The 24,093-nt window shown below is 45.2% G+C and overlaps 1 protein-coding gene across 6 annotated transcripts in view; it reads right to left on the minus strand.

The window, feature by feature from the left end:
- Positions 1–24,093, minus strand: part of LOC123996712 (trafficking protein particle complex subunit 8-like) — an 85,211-nt gene that overhangs the window by 50,703 nt on the left and 10,415 nt on the right. For all 6 annotated transcript variants that reach the window (XM_046300333.1, XM_046300334.1, XM_046300337.1 and 3 more), the window contains 5 exons: positions 21,566–21,740; positions 18,957–19,110; positions 12,851–12,974; positions 8,183–8,448; positions 7,666–7,781 (listed from right to left, as the gene is read on the minus strand). In XM_046300333.1, the coding sequence (XP_046156289.1) occupies positions 7,666–7,781; positions 8,183–8,448; positions 12,851–12,974; positions 18,957–19,110; positions 21,566–21,740 (835 nt within the window). The remainder of the gene's footprint in view (positions 1–7,665; positions 7,782–8,182; positions 8,449–12,850; positions 12,975–18,956; positions 19,111–21,565; positions 21,741–24,093) is intronic.

Below are 24,093 nucleotides of genomic sequence, written 5' to 3' on the forward strand. Positions count from 1 at the left end.
CCCCGAGAACGCATGTCCATGATCTTATGTACCTTGTAAATAGGTGCGCCTCGACAAGGACGGGAGGGGGGAGGGAAGACGAACGGGGGTGCGAAGAAAGGGCTTGACACAGGAGACATGGAAGACAGGATGGACGCGACGAAGATGTCGCGGAAGAAGCAGTCGCACAGCGACAGGATTGACGACCTGGGAGACACGGAACGGACCAATGAACCGCGGAGTCAACTTACGAGAAGCTGTCGTAAGAGGAAGGTTGCGAGTGGAAAGCCACACTCTCTGGCCGCAACAATACCTTGGACTCTTAATCCTGCGTTTATTGGCGGCTCTCACAGTCTGTGCCCTGTAACGGCAAAGTGCAGACCTCACCCTCCTCCAGGTGCGCTCACAACGTTGGACAAACGCTTGAGCGGAGGGAACGCTGGACTCGGCAAGTTGGGATGAGAACAGAGGAGGCTGGTAACCCAGACTACTCTGAAACGGAGATAACCCGGTAGCAGACGAAGGAAGCGAATTGTGAGCGTATTCTGCCCAGGGGAGCTGTTCTGCCCAAGACGCAGGGTTTCTGAAAGAAAGGCTGCGTAGTATGCGACCAATCGTCTGATTGGCCCTCTCTGCTTGACCGTTAGACTGGGGATGAAACCCGGAAGAGAGACTGACGGACGCACCAATCAAACGACAGAACTCCCTCCAAAACTGTGACGTGAATTGCGGGCCTCTGTCTGAAACGGCGTCTAACGGGAGGCCATGAATTCTGAATACATTCTCGATAATGATTTGTGCCGTCTCCTTAGCGGAAGGAAGTTTAGCGAGGGGAATGAAATGTGCCGCCTTAGAGAACCTATCGACAACCGTAAGAATCACAGTCTTCCCCGCAGACAAAGGCAGACCGGTAATGAAGTCTAGGGCGATGTGAGACCATGGTCGAGAAGGAATGGGGAGCGGTCTGAGACGACCGGCAGGAGGAGAGTTACCCGACTTAGTCTGCGCGCAGTCCGAACAAGCAGCCACGAAACGGCGCGTGTCACGCTCCTGAGTCGGCCACCAAAAGCGCTGGCGAATAGACGCAAGAGTGCCTCGAACACCGGGATGACCAGCTAACTTGGCAGAGTGAGCCCACTGAAGAACAGCCAGACGAGTGGAAACAGGAACGAAAAGGAGGTTACTAGGACAAGCGCGCGGCGACGCAGTGTGCGTGAGTGCTTGCTTAACCTGTCTTTCAATTCCCCAGACTGTTAACCCGACAACACGCCCATAAGGAAGAATCCCCTCGGGATCAGTAGAAGCCACAGAAGAACTAAACAGACGGGATAAGGCATCAGGCTTGGTGTTCTTGCTACCCGGACGGTAAGAAATCACAAACTCGAAACGAGCGAAAAACAACGCCCAACGAGCTTGACGGGCATTAAGTCGTTTGGCAGAACGGATGTACTCAAGGTTCTTATGGTCTGTCCAAACGACAAAAGGAACGGTCGCCCTCCAACCACTGTCGCCATTCGCCTAGGGCTAAGCGGATGGCGAGCAGTTCACGGTTACCCACATCATAGTTGCGCTCAGATGGCGACAGGCGATGAGAAAAATAAGCGCAAGGATGAACCTTATCGTCAGACTGGAAGCGCTGGGATAGAATGGCTCCCACGCCTACCTCTGAAGCGCCAACCTCGACAATGAATTGTCTAGTGACGTCAGGAGTAACGAGGATAGGAGCGGACGTAAAACGTTCTTTTAGAAGATCAAAAGCTCCCTGGGCGGAACCGGACCACTTAAAACACGTCTTGACAGAAGTAAGAGCTGTGAGAGGGGCAGCAACTTGACCGAAATTACGAATGAAACGCCGATAGAAATTAGCGAAACCTAAAAAGCGCTGCAACTCGACACGTGACCTTGGAACGGGCCAATCACTGACAGCTTGGACCTTAGCGGAATCCATCTGAATGCCTTCAGCGGAAATAACGGAACCGAGAAAAGTAACGGAGGAGACATGAAAAGAGCACTTCTCAGACTTTACGTAGAGACAATTCTCTAAAAGGCGCTGTAGAACACGTCGAACGTGCTGAACATGAATCTCGAGTGACGGAGAAAAATCAGGATATCGTCAAGATAGACAAAAACAAAGATGTTCAGCATGTCTCTCAGAACATCATTAACTAATGCCTGAAAAACAGCTGGCGCATTGGCGAGACCAAACGGCAGAACCCGGTACTCAAAATGCCCTAACGGAGTGTTAAACGCCGTTTTCCACTCGTCCCCCTCTCTGATGCGCACGAGATGGTAAGCGTTACGAAGGTCCAACTTAGTAAAGCACCTGGCTCCCTGCAGAATCTCGAAGGCTGATGACATAAGGGGAAGCGGATAACGATTCTTAACCGTTATGTCATTCAGCCCTCGATAATCCACGCAGGGGCGCAGAGTACCGTCCTTCTTCTTAACAAAAAGAACCCCGCCCCGGCCGGAGAGGAAGAAGGCACTATGGTACCGGCGCCAAGAGACACAGACAAATAATCCTCGAGAGCCTTACGTTCGGGAGCCGACAGAGAGTATAGTCTACCCCGAGGAGGAGTGGTCCCCGGAAGGAGATCAATACTACAATCATACGACCGGTGAGGAGGAAGGGAGTTGGCTCGGGACCGACTGAAGACCGTGCGCAGATCATGATATTCCTCCGGCACTCCTGTCAAATCGCCAGGTTCCTCCTGAGAAGTAGGGACAGAAGAAACGGGAGGGATGGCAGACATTAAACACTTCACATGACAAGAAACGTTCCAGGATAGGATAGAATTACTAGACCAATTAATAGAAGGATTATGACATACTAGCCAGGGATGACCCAAAACAACAGGTGTAAACGGTGAACGAAAAATCAAAAAAGAAATAGTCTCACTGTGGTTACCAGATACTGTGAGGGTTAAAGGTAGTGTCTCAAATCTGATACTGGGAAGATGACTACCATCTAAGGCGAACATGGGCGTAGGCTTCTCTAACTCTCTGAAAGGAATGTCATGTTTCCGAACCCATGCTTCGTCCATGAAACAACCCTCAGCCCCAGAGTCTATCAAGGCACTACATGTAGCACCCGAACCGGTCCAGCGTAGATGGACCGACAAAGTAGTACAGGATCTTGATGGAGAGACTTGAGTAGTTGCGCTCACCTGTAGCCCTCCGCTTACAGATGAGCTCTGGCTTTTACTGGACATGAATTAACAAAATGTCCAGCAACTCCGCAATAGAGGCACAGGCGGTTGGTGATCCTCCGTTCCCTCTCCTTAGTCGAGATGCGAATCCCTCCCAGCTGCATGGGCTCAGACTCTGAGCCAGAGGAGGGAGATGGTTGCGATGCGGAGCAGGGAAACACCGTTGATGCGAGCTCTCTTCCACGAGCCCGGTGACGAAGATCTACCCGTCGTTCTATGCGGATGGCGAGAGCAATCAAAGAGTCCACATCTGAAGGAACCTCCCGGGAGAGAATCTCATCCTTAACCACTGCGTGGAGTCCCTCCAGAAAACGAGCGAGCAGCGCCGGCTCGTTCCACTCACTAGAGGCAGCAAGAGTGCGAAACTCAATAGAATAATCCGTTATGGACCGTTCACCTTGGCATAAGGAAGCCAGGGCCCTAGAAGCCTCCCTACCAAAAACTGAACGGTCAAAAACCCGAATCATCTCCTCTTTAAAGTTCTGGAACTTGTTAGAGCAATCAGCCCTTGCCTCCCAGATAGCTGTGCCCCATTCTCGAGCCCGGCCAGTAAGGAGTGAAATGACGTAAGCAACCCGAGCTCTCTCTCTAGAGTATGTGTTGGGTTGGAGAGAGAACACAATCTCACACTGCGTGAGAAAGGAGCGGCACTCAGTGGGCTGCCCGGAGTAGCAAGGTGGGTTATTAACCCTAGGTTCTGGAGGCTCGGCAGGCCAGGAAGTAACAGGTGGCACGAGACGTAGACTCTGGAACTGTCCAGAGAGGTCGGAAACCTGAGCGGCCAGGTTCTCCACGGCATGGCGAGCAGCAGACAATTCCTGCTCGTGTCTGCCGAGCATGGCTCCTTGGATCTCGACGGCAGTGTAACGAGCGTCTGAAGTCGCTGGGTCCATTCCTTGGTCGGTTCCTTGAATCCTGTAGTAAAAAAAGTTATAAAAATCAGAATATATTTTCAATTTGAGATTCTTCAAGATTCTACAAGTAACCATTCTTTGCCTTGACAGCTTTGCATTCTCTCAACCAGCTTCATGAGGTATTCACCTGGAAAACTTTTCCAACAGTCTTGAAGGAGTTTCCACATATGCTTGTTGGCTGCTTTTCCTTCATTCGCGGTCCAACTCATCCCAAACCATGTCAATTGGGTTGAGGTTGGGTGATTGTAGAGGCCAGGACATCTGATGCAGCACTCCATCAATCTCCTTCTTGGAGAAATAGCCCTTACACAGCCTGGAGGTGTGTTTTGGGTCAATGTCCTGTTGAGAAACAAAATGATTGTCCCACTAAGCGCAAACCAGATGGGATGGCAGATCACTGCAGAATAATGTGATATCCATGCTGGTTCAGTGTGCCTTGAATTCTAAATAAATCACAGACAGTGTTACCTGCAAAGCACCCCCACACCATCACATCCTCCTCCATGCTTCACAGTGGGAACCACACACGCAGAGATCATCCATTAACCTACACTGTGTCTCACAAAGACACGGCGGTTGGAACCAAAAATCTAAAATTTGGACTCATCAGACCAAAAGGACAGATTTCCTCTGGTCTAATGTCGATTGCTCGTGTTTCTTGGCCCAAACAAGTCTCTTCCCCTTCCTTTCTTATTGGTGTCCTTTAGTAGTGGTTTCTTTGCAGCAATTCAACCATGAAGGCCTGATTCACGCAGTTCCCTCTGAACAGTTGATGTTGAGATATGTCTGTTACTTGAACTCTATGAGGTGCAATATGACGTGCAGATAATTGGTAATTGCTGAGACTGGTAACTCTAATGAACTTATCCTCTGCAGCAGAGTTAACTCTGGGTCTTCCTTTCCTGTGGCGGTCCTCATGAGAGCCAGTTTCATCTTAGCACTTGAAGAAACTCCTTGAAATTACCTTCATGTATTAAAGTCATGGACTGTCATTTCTCTTTGCTTATTTCAGCTGTTCTTGCAAAAATATGGACTTGGTCTTTTACCAAATAGAGCTATCTTCTGTATGCCACCCCTACCTTGTCACAACATAACTGATTGGCTCAAACGGATTAAGAAAATAAATTCCACAAATTAACTTGTAACAAGGCACATCTGTTAATTGAGATGCATTCCAGGTGACTACCTCATGAAGCTGGTTGAGAGAATGCCAAGAGCGTGCAAAGTTGTTATCAAGGCAGAGGGTGGCTACTTTGAAGAATCTCAAATATAAAACATGTTTTGATTTGGTAACATTTTCTGGTTACTGCATGTATGTTATTTCATAGTTTTTGATGTCTTCACTATTATTCTACAATGTAAAAATTGGTCAAAAATAAAGAAACCCTGGAATGAGTAGATGTCCAAACTTGACTGGTACTGCATGTAAAGTGATATTTCAGTGTTTTGGCTTTGTCATTATGGGGTATTATGTGTAGATTGATGAGGGGAAAAAAACAATTTAATCAATTTTAGAAGTCAAACTTAATAAAATGTGGAAAAAGTCAAGGGGTCTGAATACTTTCCGAATTCACTGTACATATACACTATCTTGGGTGAAAGCCTAAAGCTAATCTTTGACTTCTCTCTCTATCCTCATATTCTGCACCTCTGATTGGACACATGGACAGTTTAACTCAGTAAATGTGTGATTGTGTTCATACCGTATGTACCAGACATACAGCCAGCAGCATACCACCCTGCTGGCTTGCTTCTGAAGCTAAGCAGGGTTGGTCCTGGATGAGAGACCAGATGCTGCTGGAAGTGGTGTTGGAGGGTAGGAGGAGGCACCCTTTTCCTCTGGTCAAAAACAAAATCCAATGCCCCAGGGCAGTGATTGGGGACATTGCTCTGTGTCAGGTGCCTTCTTTCAGATGGGACATTAAACGGCTTATTGTCGGGGTGTTAACCCTGGTATCCTGGCTAATTTCCAAAATCTGGCCCATAATACCATCATGGCCACCCAATCATCCCCAGCTTACAATTGGCTCATTCATCCCCTCTCCCCTGTAACTATTCCCCACTCCATTGCTGGAAATGAGAATGTGTTCAGTCAACTTACCTGGTGGTTGTGGTCATACCGTATGTACCAGACAGTGTTTACCAGAAGTGCTACCTTGTCCCGGACATGCTATTTTCGACTCTCTCTACCGCACCTGCTGTCTCTAACTCTGAATGCTCGGCTATGAAAAGCCTGACATTTACTCCTGTGATGCACCCTCTTCAACCACTGTGATTATAATTATTTGACCCTGCTGGTCATCTTTGTACATTTGAACATCTTAGCCATGTTCTGTTATAATCTCCAACCGGTACAGCCAAAAGACTGGCTACCCCTCAGAGCCTGGTTCCCCTAAAGGTTTCTGCCTTTCTAGTGAACTTTTCCTAGCCACCGTACTTCTACATCTGCATTGCTTGCTGTTTGGGGTTTTAGGGTGTGTATGTATAGCACTTTGTGACATTGGCTGATGTAAAAAGGGCTTTATAAATACATTTGATTGATTGTGGAATCCGAGGTGTAATCTGTTAATGAGAGAACCTTGCCATCTTTTAAAGCACTGGTCAGTGAGAAATGTGATAGTAAGTACCAAGACCACAGCTTACTGGATAACCTTCTTGCTACTGGTGAAGTAGATCAGAGACAGGCAAAAAAACAATTGTGGGGGAAACAAACAAATCTAAACTCATCACGAAGGGCCACTATGACTCGCGGGTCTGCAAACCCACATCCATACAGCGCTGGCCGGCACTAGCCTTTTGGGCCCCCTTGACATTAGAGAAACTGCTGATGCACAACCAAATTTCCAAGTTGCACACTGTGTATTCTACCTCTCAACAGTAAATTGAGACACCGATTGAGTTCCTAAAAAAAAAAACAAGACCCGCTTGCCACCAGTAGCCCTGCCCATCTATGATGCAGATTACACTTATTATTATTTTAACCTTTATTTAACTAGGCAAGTCAGTTAAGAACAAATTCTTATTTACAATTATGGCCTACCAAAAGGCTGGGAGATGGGATAATAAAAAATAAAAATATGTCAACACACATCACGACAAGAGACACCACAACAAGAGAGACCTAAGACAACATAGCAAGGCAGCAACACATGACAACATGGTACCAGCACGGAAGATGGTACAAACATTATTGGACACAGACAACAGCACAAAGGCAGGAAGATAGAGACAACAATACATCACGCGAAGCAGCCACAACTGTCAGTAAGTGTCCATGATTGAGTCTTTGAATGAAGAGATGGAGATAAAACGGTCCAGTTTGAGTGTTTTTTTGCAGTTCGTTCCAGTCGCAAGCTGCAGCGAACTGAAAAGAGGAGAGACCCAGGGATGTGTGTGCGTTGAGGACCTTTAACCAAAAGTGAACGGCAGAACAGGTGTTGTATGTGGACGAGGATAAGAGCGTCTGCTAAATGACTTAAATGTAAATGTAATGTAAATGAGTAGGTATCTCAGAGGGAGAGGAGGAAGGGGACAGAAGAGGAGAAGGAGGGTGATGAACTTACAGAAGGCCGGAAGTGTTCTTCAGCTCAGCGATACTCTTCTCTGGAACTTTCCCTCCTCCAAACAGCTTCTTAGTGACTGAGAACAGAGAGCGACTCAAGCCTTTCCTGGAGACCAGCTACAGGCGGAGGGGAAGGAGGGAGAGAGAGGGAATGAGATTAGATCATTAGAATGCCTAAGGCCATATAATAGATTGTGTCCATCTATCATTAAATCAGTCCTTCCAGGATTTCACTGCTATTTTTGTGTCAATACACCCTGACCGATTAATCAATACACCAACTGACAGGAAGTACATACGCTTAGATATGGCAATAGTTAGTCAGTCGACAGTTACCAAAAATATGACAATACAAGAAAACACAGTGGTAAACTGTGGTAGCTGAGAGGTCTCGTGGTCATCTTGTGTGTGTGTGTGTGTGTGTGTGTGTGTGTGTGTGTGTGTGTGTGTGTGTGTGTGTGTGTGTGTGTGTGTGTGTGTGTGTGTGTGTGTGTGTGTGTGTGTGTGTGTGTGTCGACCTGGTCATTGAGCTGTCTGATGTTCTTCTCTATGTGAGGTAGTAGTCCCCTGAAGGTAAATTCCTGGATGAATAGTCTTAGGCGGTTGTGGTCGTTCAGCGTAAGACATGCCCCATGGCTGGTGCCCGCCGCCACTCCTGTGTAGACTGTCGTAGTCTTGGTTTCCACGGCGACGGCCCTGAGGGAGTCCAGGCTACCGGGCATGTCAATGGCAGTCTCCAGCTGGAGAGGGTGGGTGTTGTCCAGACTGTTTACAAAGACTCCGTCTGATAAACAAAACATTGTCAACAACACACAGTGTCAACAATGTAAAGGTGTGTGTCCACACCTTGGGATTTTCCGTCTGGATAAAGAAAGTATTGTCAAGAACCTAGGCACACTTCAAATGAGGGTGTGTGTCCAGACTTCATGGAAACTACATCTGAATAAACAATACATTGTCAACTCAGGCATGCTTCAGATGGATTAGTAATGAGCATATATTTTCTCCATCTGGTTTAAATAATTCAACTACAGCAGTGTCTTTCTTGATCCTTCATCAAGCTTTCATTAAGGGGGCCTGGCGCTGAGACACATGGAGGTGGGGAAGAAGTGTGTGTGTGTGTATGTGTGTGTGTACACACACACACACACACACACACACACACACACACACACACACACACACACACACACACACACACACACACACACACACACACACAGCTCAAAAAAATAAAGGGAACACTTAAACAATGTAACTTCAAGTCAATCACACTTCTGTGTGATCAAACTGTCCACTTACGAAGCAACACTGATTGACAATACATTTTTCATGCTGTTATTCAAATGGAATAGACAACAGGTGGAAATTAAAAGCAATTAGCAAGACACGCCCAATAAAGGAGTGGTTCTGCAGGTGGTGACCACAGACCACTTCTCAGTTTCTATGCTTCCTGGCTGATGTTTTGGTCACTTTTGAATACTGGCGGTGCTTTCACTCTAGTGGTAGCATGAGACGGAGTCTACAACCCACACAAGTGGCTCAGGTAGTGCAGCTCATCCAGGATGGCACATCCATGCGAGCTGTGGCAAGAAGGTTTACTGTGTCTGTCAGGGTAATGTCCAGAGCATGGAGGCGCTACCAGGACACAGGCCAGTACATCAGGAGATGTGGAGGAGGCCGTAGGAGGGCAACAACCCAGCAGCAGGACCACTACCTCCGACTTTGTACAAGGAGGAGCAGGAGGAGCACTGCCAGAGCCCTGTAGAATGACCTCCAGCAGACCACAAATGTGCATGTGTCTGCTCAAACGGTCAGAAACAGACTCCATGAGGGTGGTATGAGGGCCCGACATCCACAGGTGGGGGTTGTGCTTACAGCCTATCACCGTGCAGGACATTTGGCATTTGCCAGAGAACACCAAGATCGGCAAATTCGCCACTGGCACCCTGTGCTTTTCACAGATGAAAGCAGGTTCACACTGAGCATGTGACAGACGTGACAGAGTCTGGGGATGCCGTGGAGAATGTTCTGCTGCCTGCAACATCCTCCAGCATGACCGGTTTGGCGGTGGGTCAGTCATGGTGTGGGGTGGCATAGCCCTCCATGTGCTCGCCAGAGGTAGCCTGACTGCCATTAGGTACCGAGATGACACCTTGTGAGACCATATGCTGGTGCGGTTGGCCCTGGGTTCCTCCTAATGCAAGACAATTCTAGACCTCATGTGGCTAGAGTGTGTCAGCAGTTCCTGCAAGAGGAAGGCATTGATGCTATGGACTGGCCCGCTCGTTCCCCAGACCTGAATCCAATTGAGCACATCATGTCTCGCTCCATCCACCAATGCCACGTTGCCCCACAGACTGTCAAGGAGTTGGCGGATGCTTTTGTCCAGGTCTGGGAGGAGATCCCTCAGGAGACCAGCCGCCACCTCATCAGGCGCATGCCCAGGCATTGTAGAGAGGTCACACACACTACTGAGCCTCATTTTGACTTGTTTTTAAGGACATTACATCAAAGTTGGATCAGCCTGTAGTGTAGTTTTCCACTTTAATTTTGAGTGTGACTCCAAATCCAGACCTCCATGGGTTGATAAATTTGATTTCCATTGATAATTTGTGTATGATTTTGTTGTCAGCACATTCAACTATGTAAAGAAAAAAGTATTTAATAAGAATATTTCATTCAGATCTAGGATGTGTTATTTTAGTGTTCCCTTTCTTTTTTTGAGCAGAGTATATACACACACACTCAGAGTTGTGTGTGTGTGTGTATATATATATATATTTACACACACAGTGGGGAGAACAAGTATTTGATAACCTGCAAAATCGGCAGTGTTTCCTACTTACAAAGCATGTAGAGGTATGTAATTTGTATCATAGGTACACTTCAACTGTGAGAGACAGAATCTAAAACAACAATCCAGAAAATCACATTGTATGATTTTTAAGCAATGCATTTTATTGCATGACATAAGTATTTGATCACCTACCAACCAGTAAGAATTCCAGCTCTCACAGACCTGTTAGCTTTTCTTTAAGAAGCCCTCCTGTTCTCCACTCATTACCTGTATTAACTGCACCTGTTTGAACTCGTTACCTGTATAAAAGACACCTATCCACACACTCAATCAAACAGACTCCAACCTCTCCACAATGGCCAAGACCAGAGAGCTGTGTAAGGACATCAGGAATAAAATTGTAGACCTGCACAAGGCTGGGACGGGCTACAGGACAATAAGCAAGCAGGCTGGTGAGAAGGCAACAACTGTTGGCGCAATTATTAGAAAATGGAAGAAGTTCAAGATGACGGTCAATCACCCTCGGTCTGGGGCTCCATGCAAGATCACACCTTGTGGGGCATCAATGATCATGAGTAAGGTGAGGGATCAGCCCAGAACTACACAGCAGGACCTGGTCAATGGCCTGAAGAGAGCTGGGACCACAGTCTCAAAGAAAACCATTAACACACTACGCCGTCATGGATTAAAATCCTGCAGCGCACGCAAGCACGGAAGTAGAAACATCTTTCTTTGGGGATGCTTTTCTGCAAAGGGGACAGGACGACTGCACCGTATTGAGGGGAGGATGGATGGGGCCATGTATCACGAGATCTTAGCCAACAACCTCCTTCCCTCAGTAAGAGCATTGAAGATGGGTCGTGGCTGGGTCTTCCAGCATGACAACGACCCGAAATACACAGCCAGGGCAACTAAAGAGTGGCTCCGTAAGAAGCATCTCAAAGTCCTGGAGTAGCCTAGCCAGTCTCCAGACCTGAACCCAATAGAAAATATTTGGAGGGAGCTGAACGTCCGTATTACCCAGCGACAGCCCCGAAATCTGAAGAATCTGGAGAAGGTCTGTATGGAGGAGTGGGACAAAATCCCCGCTGCATTGTGTGCAAAACTGGTCAAGAACTACAGGAAACGTATGATCTCCGTAATTGCAAACAAAGGTTTCTGTACCAAATATTAAGTTCTGCTTTTCTGATGTATCAAATACTTATGTCATGCAATAAAATGCAAATTAATTACTTAATCATACAATGTGATTTTCATTTTAGATTCATCTCTCACAGTTGAAGTTACCTATGATAAAAAATTACAGACCGCTACATGCTTTGTAAGTAGGAAAACCTGCAAAATCGGCAGTGTATCAAATACTTGTTCTCCCCACTGCGTGTGTGTGATATATATAACTCTACAGCACTGAGCACCTCATCTCTGCAGCGCCTGCTAAATTTTGCTCTGTACTTTGCCTGGGTCTGCCGGGAATCACGATCCATCATTACCAAGTAGAGTAACACCAATCTAATTTCACTCTTTTAACCCGCAGACTTCTCGGCTTAAACTCAATAAGATATTTCAGGAAACGTTGAACATCGGCACGGGACATTTTTAATGTGGATGGGACTATACCACAGTCTTCAACTTGGCTACACCACCCAGAAACACGTTTGTTAGGGTTAGGGTTATCCAGGGAACACAGTCCTTCATCGGCCTTGCCCTCTGACATACCTCGGAGGAATCCCCTTACTCGGGAAACACTACTGACAGTGTTATCAATTCGTTTCAATTAAGGGTTTTTACCCAGATACAAAAGTGCTCATATTCAGTCAAAATTGCATTCCCTCACCCTCAATGCTGGATGACTCAGCAAATTCATCCCTCTCGCTGTTTGTTGAAGTCTCCCCGACGCAGACTTGCTCCATTGGTTCCAAACGTGGTTCACTGAGCTGCCCTGATGTCTTGTGGTAGAATCCTGGCTAGATTTCTCCCATTCGATAGTCCCAAACTTAAGGGCATGGGCAGACATGAAATGTTTGTCTATCCGCACAATATTCTGCTTGGAACAGAGCCCATCACGTTTTATCCTGGTATTCATAGCTTCTTTTTCCTGCCTTCCCGCACTTCCCTTTGTTTACTCCAACAGCCGCCAACGAAGTAACCCTAACTAGGCAAGTCAGTCAAGAACAAATTCTTATTTACAAAGACGGCCTAGAAACAGTGGGTTAACTGCCTTGTTAAGGGGCAGAACAACATTTTTACCTTGTCAGCTCAGAGATTCGATCTTGCAAGCTTTCGGTTATTTGTCCGACGCTCTAGCCACAAGGCTAACTGCCGCCCCAGGAGTGACTAATGATATGAAATCTTCAGCTCTTGAGTATTTCTAAGTGGCTAAGCTCACCATTCTCTGCTGAGTCATGTCCGTCCATCTCTGGTGCTCCGTCCATCTCGGGTGCTCCTCCTATGTTGTTCTCTACAGCCGTGTTCACCACTACAGGGGTTGGGGCTGGCTCCTCAGACTGATCCTAGAACAGCCAGGAGCAAACATGATAATATATGTGTCATGATCAATAGGCATGAAACTGAAGATAGTAGAACCTGACCGATATGGGATTTTTAGATCCAATACTGATACCGATGTTAGGGAGGCAATAGTCAACGATTAACGATATTTCTGCCAAAATACAGTACCAGTCAAAAGTTGACACCTTCTCATTCCAGGGTTAATCTTTATTTTTACTATTTTCTACATTGTAGAATAATAGTGAAGACATCAAAACTATGAAATAACAAATGGAATCATGTAGTAGCCCCCCCAAAAAAATTAAATCAAAACATATTTTATATTCGAGATTCTTCAAAGTAGCCACCCTTTGCCTTGACAGCTTTGTACACTCTTGGCATTCTCTCAACCAACTTCATTAGGTAGTCACCTGAATGCAATTCAATTAACAGGTGTGCCTTGTTAAAAGTTCATTTGTGGAATTTATTTCCGTGGGAAACAGAAGATAAAACTATTTGGTAAAAGACCAAGTCCATATTACGGCAAAAACAGCTCAAATATGCCACATTTTCCAGATTGATTGACCTTCAAGAACTTTGAAAGTCTCTTAAAGAGCGGTCGCAAAAAAAATCAAGCGCTATGGTGAAAATGGCTCTCACGAGGACCGCCACAGTAAAGAAAGACAGAGTAACCTCTGGAGAGGATAAGTTCAGAGTCACCAGCCAAAGAAAATGCAGCCCAAATAAATGCTTCAGAGAGTTCAAGTAACAGACACATCTCAACATCAACTGTTCAGGAGAATGCATGAATCAGGCCTTCATGGTCAAAATGCTGCAAAGACACCACTACTAAAGGACACCAATAAGAAGAAGAAACTTGTTTGGGACAAGAAACACGAGCAATGGACATTAGACCGGTGGAAATCTGTCCTTTGGTATGATGAGTTCAAATTAGAAATGTTTAGTTCCAACCGCAGTGCATTGTGAGATACAGAGTAGCTGAATGGATGATCTCATGTGTGGTTCCTTCTGTGAAGCAAGGAGGTGGTGTAATGGTGAATTGCTGGTAATATTGTCAGTGATTTATTTATAATTCAAGGAACACTTAACCAGCATTGCTACCACACCAGCGTTACACCATCCTATCATTTGTTTTTCAACAGGAAAAATTACATAACACACCCCTCCAGGCTGTGTAAGGGCTATTTGACAAAGGAGAGTGATGGAGCGCTGCATCAGATGACCTGGCTTCCACAATCACTGGACATCAACCCAATATCGATGGTTTGGGATGAGTTGGACCGCAGAGTGAAGGAAAAGCAGCCAAAAAGTGATCAGCAGATGTGGGAACTCCTTCAAGACTGTTGTAAAAGCATTCCTTGTGAAGCTGGTAGAGAATGTCAAGAGTGTGCAAAGCTGTCATCAAGGCAAAGGGTGGCACTTTTTTTTTTTACACTTTTTTGGTTACTACATGATTCCATGTGTGTTATTTCATAGTTTTGATGTCTTCAATATTATTCTACAATGTAGAAAGATTAAGAAAAACCCTGCAATGAGTCGGAGTCCACACTTTTGACTGGTACTGTATGTCTTTATTTTTGGTGTAATTAAAAAATAGGCCTTTATCACAAATTGTGGTCCAAATGATTAACAGATAAATTATAATTTAGTAACTAAATATTAAAATGAACATTATTTAAGAATAATTTTCTGAATGCACTGTATAACCTCTATAAATATAAAACACTTGGTCAGTTTACCTTCTTAGGTAAACCTAAAGATTTGTATATCTATGGCACTGGATAAAAATGCGTAAGTGTTTGTACTGAAGCACCACAAGTATCCTAGTACACGAGGGCTGAATGAATTGAACTTTGTTACAAAGTAAACCTTAAACTAAACTGTTCAATAAGAATGCAGTGAAACCCAATAAGATGCAGTTCATGATATCACCACTATATGTTAGAATCAGCATTTGTAGTGAGTAGATTCACTACAGTGCTTTACAACAAGGTCATGTAAAGAGCTATTCATGGCAAACTCACAATGAGAGCTTGTTACGACAAGCATACACTAGGAGTTCACTACAAAACTATTTTATTACTGAAACCATGAAGTAAATTACAGTTATTCCATATAAAATATACTGGCTATATATTTCAACTGAAAATGGAATAAGAAAAAATTCCAAAAATAACCGCAAACGTATTTGTTCATTCCATATGTATATAATATCAGCGTAATATAGACCGACACAAATATTTCTGTGAATGGCTGATAGCCGATAAATCAGTCAACCAATTTATTGGTCGGCTCAAGAAGAAAGTTCTCAGAAACTGAGTAAAATGGGAAGGTACTAACTGAACTTGTATAATAAGCTACACTCCTTTTCCAAGTGTCCTAATGAACCCGACAATGGTATGGTCAGTTATCTGCTACCGTACATTAGCAACTGACAATTAGATCAGTGGTCACCAACCTAGCGTCGTCTGGGTTAGGCCGGTAGGGAAATCCTTGTCTCATTGCGCACCAGTGACTCCTGTGGCGGGCATGGCGCAGTGCGCGCTAACCAAGGTTGCAAGGTGCACAGTGTTTCCTCCGACACATTGGTGTGGCTGGCTTCCGGGTTGGATGGCACTGTGTTAAGAAGCAGTGCGGCTTGGTTGGGTTGTGTATCGGAGGACGCATGACTTTCAACCTTCGTCTCTCCCAAGCTCGTACGGGAGTTGTAGCGATGAGCCAAGATAGTAGCTACTAAAAACAATTGGATACCATGAAATTGGGGAGAAGGGGTCAAATAAAAAATAAAAATAAAATATATATATATAATACAAATAAAACAGTACTGTAGCAATGAGGTTTGTGCACTAAGCTATAGGCCCAATACATCACCGCATACGGGCTTTGCTTGAATTTACCTGCCAATGCATTGTTGTTTGGGACATTTTGTTAAAATTACATTTCAAAATTTGAGGTAGGCTATATGATCACACCGGTAATAGATCCATTGTTCTATTACTTGTGAGGCACATCTGAGTAAGGATACATTTAAATAATTACATTTTTATTTTACTAGGCTATGGTGCCTGCATCTGATAGTCAGCCTCAGCGGAGGGAGAGAGCAACAGACTGAGGGACCGTCTCTCAACATCCCTCCGCTTGCTCTCCTTTTCCTCCACTGACCAAAGGTACACCGTCTTCCAGCTTATGGTGAAACGAGTCGCACAGCATTACTTCTGCCTCATCCACAAATTCATGTTGTTACGTCAATTAACAGAGAAAGTTAAATATTCCTTGATATTAATAACGAAAGCTACACTTTCCTACTCGTTCATTACTGCTGCACTGCTTGTTGTAGCACTGAGTGGAAATAGGAAGAACATGCATTTTATGGCTTATAAAAGTATTGACCGTGCAGAGTAAGAAATTAAACATGAACTCACTCAAAAACAGCAGCTCTGCTGTATTCGTTAACAGTCTCTCTCTAGTCATGGTTGTAAACGTTTTGAAATCTCACGCTATCAATTTTGCCGTAGCTTTCTTTTATGCCTGCTACATTACTGCAGACTCAGTTATCTGAGCAATCTGATTGGCCAGCAGAGGCATAGTGGACTGGATTTCCTCTCCAAGTCCACCAAAAAGGCAGAGTTTGTACCTTCAGACAGGTACAGTTCACCTACCCGATACAGTTTGACTACACGGTGCAGGGCAGCGAAATTGGCTGCACCTTCCACCAACAACCAGAGAATAATAAATAAATAAATATGAACAGAAGGCTTTATCTTTGGGGTTTTCAAATTAAATCAGTTTGTCACGTGCGCTCAATACAACAGGTGTAGTAGACCTTACAGTGAAATGCTTATTTACAGGCTCTAACCAATAGTGCAAAAAAAGGTATTAGGTGAACTATACAGTGGGGAGAACAAGTATTTGATAACCTGCAAAATCAGCAGTGTTTCCTACTTACAAAGCATGTCGAGGTATGTAATTTGTATCATAGGTACACTTCAATTGTGATAGACGGAATCTAAATCAAAAATCCAGAAAATCACATTGTGTGATTTTTAAGTAATTAATTTGCATTTTATTGCATGACATAAGTATTTGATCACTTACCAACCCGTAAGAATTACAGCTCAGACCTGTTAGTTTTTCTTTAAGAAGCCCTCCTGTTCTCCACTCATTACCTGTATTAACTGCACCTGTTTGAACTCGTTACCTGTACAAAAGACACCTGTCCACACAAAAATTACAGACTACATGCTTTGTAAGTAAGTAGGAAAACCTGCAAAATCGTCAGTGTATCAAATACTTGTTCTCCCCACTGTAGGCAGGTAAAGAAATAAAACAGTAAAAAGACAGGCTATATACAGTAGCGAGGCTATAAAAGTAGCGAGGCTACAGACAGGTTAGTCAGGCTTATTGAGGTAGTCTGTACCTACAGATGATACACAGATCGTGGCAGCGGTGTAAAAAGAGGCGTTGGGGTTGGCCAGGTCTGAATTCCTCCCTATAGGCAGTCTCGTCGTTGTCGGTGATCAGGCCTACCACTGTTGTGTCGTCAGCAAACCTAATGATGGTGTTGGAGTCGTGCCTGGCCATGCAGTCGTGGGTGAACAGGGAGTACAGGAGGGGACTGAGCACGCACCCCTGGGGAATTCCAGTGTTGAGGATCAGCGTGGCAGATGTGTTGATACCTACTCTCACCAACTGGGGGCGGCCCGTCAGGAAGTCCAGTTGCAGAGGGAGGTGTGTAGTCCCAGGATCCTTAGCTTAGTGATGAGCTTTGAGGGCACTATGGTGTTGAACGCGGAGCTGTAATCAATAAATAGCATTCTCACATAGGTGTTCCTTTTGTCCGGGTGGGAAAGGGCTGTGTGGAGTGCAATAGAGACAGCATCATCTTTGGATCTGTTTGGGCGGTATGCAAATTGGAGTGGGTCTAGGTTTTCTGGGATAATGGTGTTGATGTGAGCCATTACCAACCTTTCAAAGCACTTCATGGCTACAGACGTGAGTGCCACGGACCTGTAGTCATTTAGGCAGGTTGCCTTTGTGTTTTTGGGCACAGGTACTGTGGTGGTCTGCTTGAAACATGTTGGTATTACAGACTCAATCAGGGACATGTTGAAAATGTCAGTGAAGACACCTGCCAGTTGGTCAGCACACGTCCTGGTAATCTGTCTGGCCCCGCAGCCTTGTGTATGTTACCTGTTTAAAGGTCTTACACACGCGGCTATGGAGAGCGTGATCACACAGTCGCTTGGAACAGCTGATGATCTCATGCATGCCTCAGTGTTGCTTGCCTCAAAGCGAGCATAGAAGTGATTTAGCTCGTCTGGTAGGCTTGCGTCACTGGGAAGCTCGCAGCTGTGCTTCCCTTTGTAGTCTAATAGTTTGCAAGACCTGCCACATAAGACGAGCGTCAGAGCCGGTGTAGTATGATTAAATCTTACTCCTGTATTGATGCTTTGCCTGTTTGATGATTCGGCGCAGGGCATAGCAGGGTTTCTTGTAAGCTTCCGGGTTAGAGTCCAGCACCTTGAAAGCGGCAGCTCTACCCTTTAGCTCAGTGCGAATGTTGTCTGTAATGCATGGCTTCTGATTGGCGTATGTCCGTAGTCATTGTGGGGACGACGTCCTCAATGCACTTATTGATAAAGCCAGTGACTGATGTGGTGTACTCCTCAATGCCATCAGAAGAATCCCGGAACCTGTTCCAGTCTGTGATAGCAAAACCGTCCGCGTCTCTATGTGTGGAGTACAGGTGATCAATAATTTTTTTCCCTCTGGTTGCACATTTAACATGTTGATGGAAATTTGGTAGGCCTGATTTAACTTTCCCTGCATTAAAGTCTCCGGCCACTAGGAGCGCCGCCTCTGGTTTTACAAACATTTTTGGCAATCGACAAGAAATGCCTTGAAGATCGACAAGTTGAACGGGTCGACTGGTTGGTGATCACTGAATTAGATACTTGGAAAACTTTGTCTGGGCTCTACCGTACCTGGCTTTGCAGACTGCTCTTGTTAAGGTACTGGCTCCATGGGTCCGGTATCTGTTCATCTGTTCCTGCTGCTGCTGTACGAGAGTTGATCTTCAGAAGGTAACAACCCTGAGAACCATACCTCTGCTTCATATCCTCATACACAGAGTCAGCTCTGAGAGCACAAAACAAAATAATATATACAATTACAATGACAGGCTAAGAATGACACATTAACAGTTTAAAGCAGTGGTAAAATAAAGGGGAAATCAAGTATATATACATACACACACTGCTCAAACAAAATAAAGGGAACACTAAAATAACACATCCTAGATCTGAATGAATGAAATATTCTTATTAAATACTTTTTCTGACAACAAAATCCACAAAAATTATCAATGGAAATCAAATTTATCAACCCATGGAGGTCTGGATTTGAAGTCACAATCAAAATTAAAGTGGAAAACCATGCTACAGGCGGATGCAACTTTGATATGTCCTTAAAACAAGTCAAAATGAGGCTCAGTAGTGTGTGTGGCCTCCACGTGCCTGTATGACCTCCCTACAACGCCTGGGCATGCTCCTGATGAGGTGGCCGATGGTCTCCTGATGGATCTCCTCCCAGACCTGGACAAAAGCATCCGCCAACTCCTGGACAGTCTGTGGGGCAACGTGGCATTGGTGGATGGAGCGAGACATGATGTCCCAGATGGGCTCAATTGGATTCAGGTCTGGGGAACTGGCGGGCCAGTCCATAGCATCAATGCCTTCCTCTTGCAGGAACTGCTGACACACTCCAGCCACATGAGGTCTAGCATCATCTTGCATTAGGAGGAACCCAGGGCCAACCGCACCAGCATATGGTCTCACAAAGGGTCTGAGGATCTCATCTCGGTACCTAATGGCAGTCAGGCTACCTCTGGCGAGCACATGGAGGGCTGTGCAGCCCACCAAAGAAATGCCACCCCACACCATGACTGACCCACCGCCAAACCGGTCATGCTGGAGGATGTTGCAGGCAGCAGAGCGTTCTCCACGGCGTCTCCAGACTGTCACATGTGCTCAGTGTGAACCTGCTTTCATCTGTGAAGAGCACAGGGCGCCAGGTGCGAATTTGCCAATCTTGGTGTTCTCTGGCAAATGCCAAACGTCCTGCACAGTGTTGGGCTGTAAGCACAACCCCCACCTGTGGACATTGGGCCCTCATACCACCCTCATAGAGTCTGTTTCTGACCGTTTGAGCAGACATGCACATTTGTGGTCTGCTGGAGGTCATTTTGCAGAGCTCTGGCAGTGCTCCTCCTGCTCCTCCTTGCACAAAGGCGGAGGTAGCGGTCTTGCTGCTGGGTTGTTGCCCTCCTACGGCCTCCTCCACGTCTCCTGCTGTACTAGCCTGTCTCCTGGTAGCGCCTCCATGCTCTGGACACTACGCTGACAGACACAGCAAACCTTCTTGCCACATCTCGCATTGATGTGCCATCCTGGATGAGCTGCACTACCTGAGCCACTTGTGTGGGTTGTAGCCGCCAGCATTCAAAAGTGACCAAAACATCAGCCAGGAAGAATAGGAACTGAGAAGTGGTCTCTGGTCCCCACCTGCAGAACCACTCCTTTATTGGGGGTGTCTTGCTAAATGCCTATAATGTCCACCTGTTGTCTATTCCATTTGCACAACAGCATGTGAAATTTATTGTCAATCAGTGTTGCTTCCTAAGTGGACAGTTCGATTTCACAGAAGTGTGATTGACTTGGAGTTACATTGTGTTGTTTCAGTGTTCCCTTTATTTTTTTGAGCAGTGTATATATATATATATATTATTTTCTGAAACTACCAGATGTACACATCTCATTGTTATTCAATTATTACAGACAAAAAATGTTGCACCCACCATGCGTCATAGCCGAAATGGTCATGTGAGGTTACATGTGTATATTTTGGGATATGCGCACTCAGTTTGTTTGACCTGACGAAGATCCGTTTCGGATGGAAACGTTGTCAATAAAGTGGAGAACTGGGAGCTTTAACAGTGTGCGGGCCTTCTTGTTCTATACTGTCCATGGCAGACGCAACATTCCCCAAAGCTTGTCCAAGTCAGGCCAGTGGTGTCTGAGATATCATGTGTGACTAACATACATACAGAGACAGATCTATAGTCCCCCCCCCCCCCTTTGGTCATTTTTTTAAACGTACGAATGGACAGAGACAAATACATAGACTCAGAGAATTTAACATTTTAAAAAGGCTACTACTTAGCCCAACCAGTAAACAGCATCCGACCATATTTTTACAGCCAGTAAAATCAAATCAAATGATTCACATCCCGCCATTATTTTATTATAAAAATACATTCTCAATCCACATGAATCATCCATTGGTTCGTTCATGCATCAAGGTTAGGCTAATAGTGAGGTTTTAATTCAAGGTTGTGTGCTGGTAAAAATAAAAGGATTCCATAACTGCCGGTGGGGAACAAAATCAACACCCTCCTCTTTACTGCTTTGGTCTAATGATGCAGAGGGCCACACACACACACAGAGAAGAGCTGAGGTAATAGACTTGGCTGTCGAGAGAAAGCGAGAGACCGTGTCTCTGTGTGCATGCAAGTGTGTGTGTGTCTATTACCCACCTCTGTTCGTCCCCCTGGCTCATGTCATGCAGGAGGACGTAGTATTTGAGTGTGTTGGGGATGAACCACTTGGGGTTGGTGTACTCTCCATTGTGCTGGATCATGTGCTGCTCCTGAGACAGCTTGAGGAACTGCTCCACTGGTACAGCCTCACTGGACGACACCACCAACAGACCTGCGGGATCACCAGTCAAGGAACCACAACCAGAGAGGGGGGGGGGGTAGAGCGGCGAGAGCAGCAAAAGGAGAGGAGAATGAGTAGGGAGTGTGGGGAGAGAGGATGAAATTAGAGAAGGGGAAATAGCTGGAGAGTGACAGAGGGACAAACAGAAAAATGATAATGCCCTTTTAATGTAAGAGCTGTTTGAAAAGACCGTCTTTTGATTTGATATTGAGACCTTTAAAAATAGTTGAGACTTGTGCAGTAGGCTGTAGGCTCAACGCATTATCACTGACCCCCTGACTTTTCCCACATTTTGTTATTTTACAACCTGATTATAAAATTGATTAAATCGTCATCCACCCCTCAATCTACACACAATACCCCATAATGACAAAGCAAAAACAGATTGACTAAACTTTCTGCTAAACTTAACTAGGCCAATTAGATAACATAATTAATCATTCAGACCCTTTCAGTGTACCTTGCTGATGCACCTTTAGCAGCAATTACAGCCTCGAGTCTTCTTGTTTATGACGCTACAAGCTTGGCACACCTGTATTTGGGGGGTTTCTACCATTCCTCTCTACAGATCCTCTCATGAGCTGTCAGGGTGGATGGGGATCATCGTGCACAGCTATTTTCAGGTCTCTCCGAAGATGTTAGATCAGGTTCAATTCCAGACACTGGCTAGGCCACTCAAGGACATTCAGAGACTTGTCCAGAAGCCATTCCTGCATTGTATTGGCTGTGTGCTTAGGGTCGTTGTCCTGTTGGAAGTCTGAAGTCCTGAGTGCTCTGGAGCAGTTTTTCATCAAGGATCTCCATACTTTGCTCCGTTCATCTTTCCCTCTAACCTGACCAGTCTCCCAGTCCCTGAAAAACATCCCCACAGCATGATGCTACCACCATGCTTCTCTGTAGGGATGGCACCAGGTTTCCTCCAGACATGACCCTTGGCATTCAGGCCAAAGAGTTCAATCTTGGTTTCACCAGACCAGAGAATCTTGTTTCTCATGGTCTGAGTCCTTTAGGAAAACTCAAAGCGGGCTGTCATGTGCCTTTTACTGAGGAGTGGCTTCTATCTGGCCACTCTACCAAAAATGTCTGATTGGTGGAGTGCTGCAGAGATGGTTGTCCTTCTCCCATCTCCACAGAGGAACTCTATCGGAGTGACCATCAAGTTCTTAGTCTCCTCCTTGACCAAGGCCCTTCTCCCCCAATTGCTCAGTTTGGCCAGGCAGCCAGCTGGAATAGAATACTCTTGGTGGTTACAAACTTCTTCCATTTAATAATAATGTTCTTGGGGACCTTCAATGCTGCAGACACTTGCCCAGATCTGTCACTCGACACAATTCTGTCTTGGAGCTCTACAGAGTACGGACAATTCCTTCGACCTCATGGCTTATTTTTTGCTCTGACATGCACTGTCAACTGTGGGACATTATATAGACTAGACTGATTAAATTGGAATGGCCGATTAATTAGGGCCGATTTCAAGTTTTCATAACAATCGGAAATGTGTATTTTTGGACACCGATTTGGCCGATTTTCTTTTACATCTTTATTTAACTAGGCAAGTCAGTTAAGAACACATTCTTATTTTCAATGATGGCCTAGGAACGGTGGGTTAACTGCCTGTTCAGGTGCATAACAGATTTTCACCTTGTCAGCTCGGGGATTCAATCTTGCAACCTTACTAGTCCAACGCCCTAACCACCTGCCTCTCATTGCACTCCACGAGGAGCCTGCCTGTTACACGAATGCAGTAAGCCAAGGTAAGTTGCTAGCTAGCATTAACTTCTTATAAAACACAATCATAATCACTAGTTAACTACACATGGTTGATGATATTACTAGTTTATCTAGCGTGTCCTGCGTTGCATATAATCGATGCGGTGCTTATTCGCAAAAAAAGGACCGTCCTTGCTCCAATGTGTACCTAACCATAAACATCAATCCCTTTCTTAAAATCAATACACAGAAGTATATATTTTTAAACCTGCATATTTAGCTTAAAGAAATCCAGGTTAGCAGCCAATATTAACCAGGTGAAATTGTGTCACTTCTCTTGCGTTCATTGCACGCAGAGTAAGGTTATATGCAACAGTTTGGGCCGCCTAATTTGCCAGAATTTTATGTAATTATGACAAAACATTGAAGGTTGTACAATATAACAGGAATATTTAGACTTATGGATGCCACCCGTTAGATAAAATACAGAACGGTTCCGTATTTCACTGAAATAAAACGTTTTGTTTTTGAAATAATAGTTTCCGGATTCGACCATATTAATTAACTTAGGCTCGTATTTCTGTGTGTTATTAAGTTATAATTAAGTCCGATTTGATAGAGCAGTCTGACTGAG

This window comes from Oncorhynchus gorbuscha, linkage group LG15, assembly GCF_021184085.1.
Source record: "Oncorhynchus gorbuscha isolate QuinsamMale2020 ecotype Even-year linkage group LG15, OgorEven_v1.0, whole genome shotgun sequence".
Lineage (NCBI taxonomy): Eukaryota > Metazoa > Chordata > Actinopteri > Salmoniformes > Salmonidae > Oncorhynchus > Oncorhynchus gorbuscha.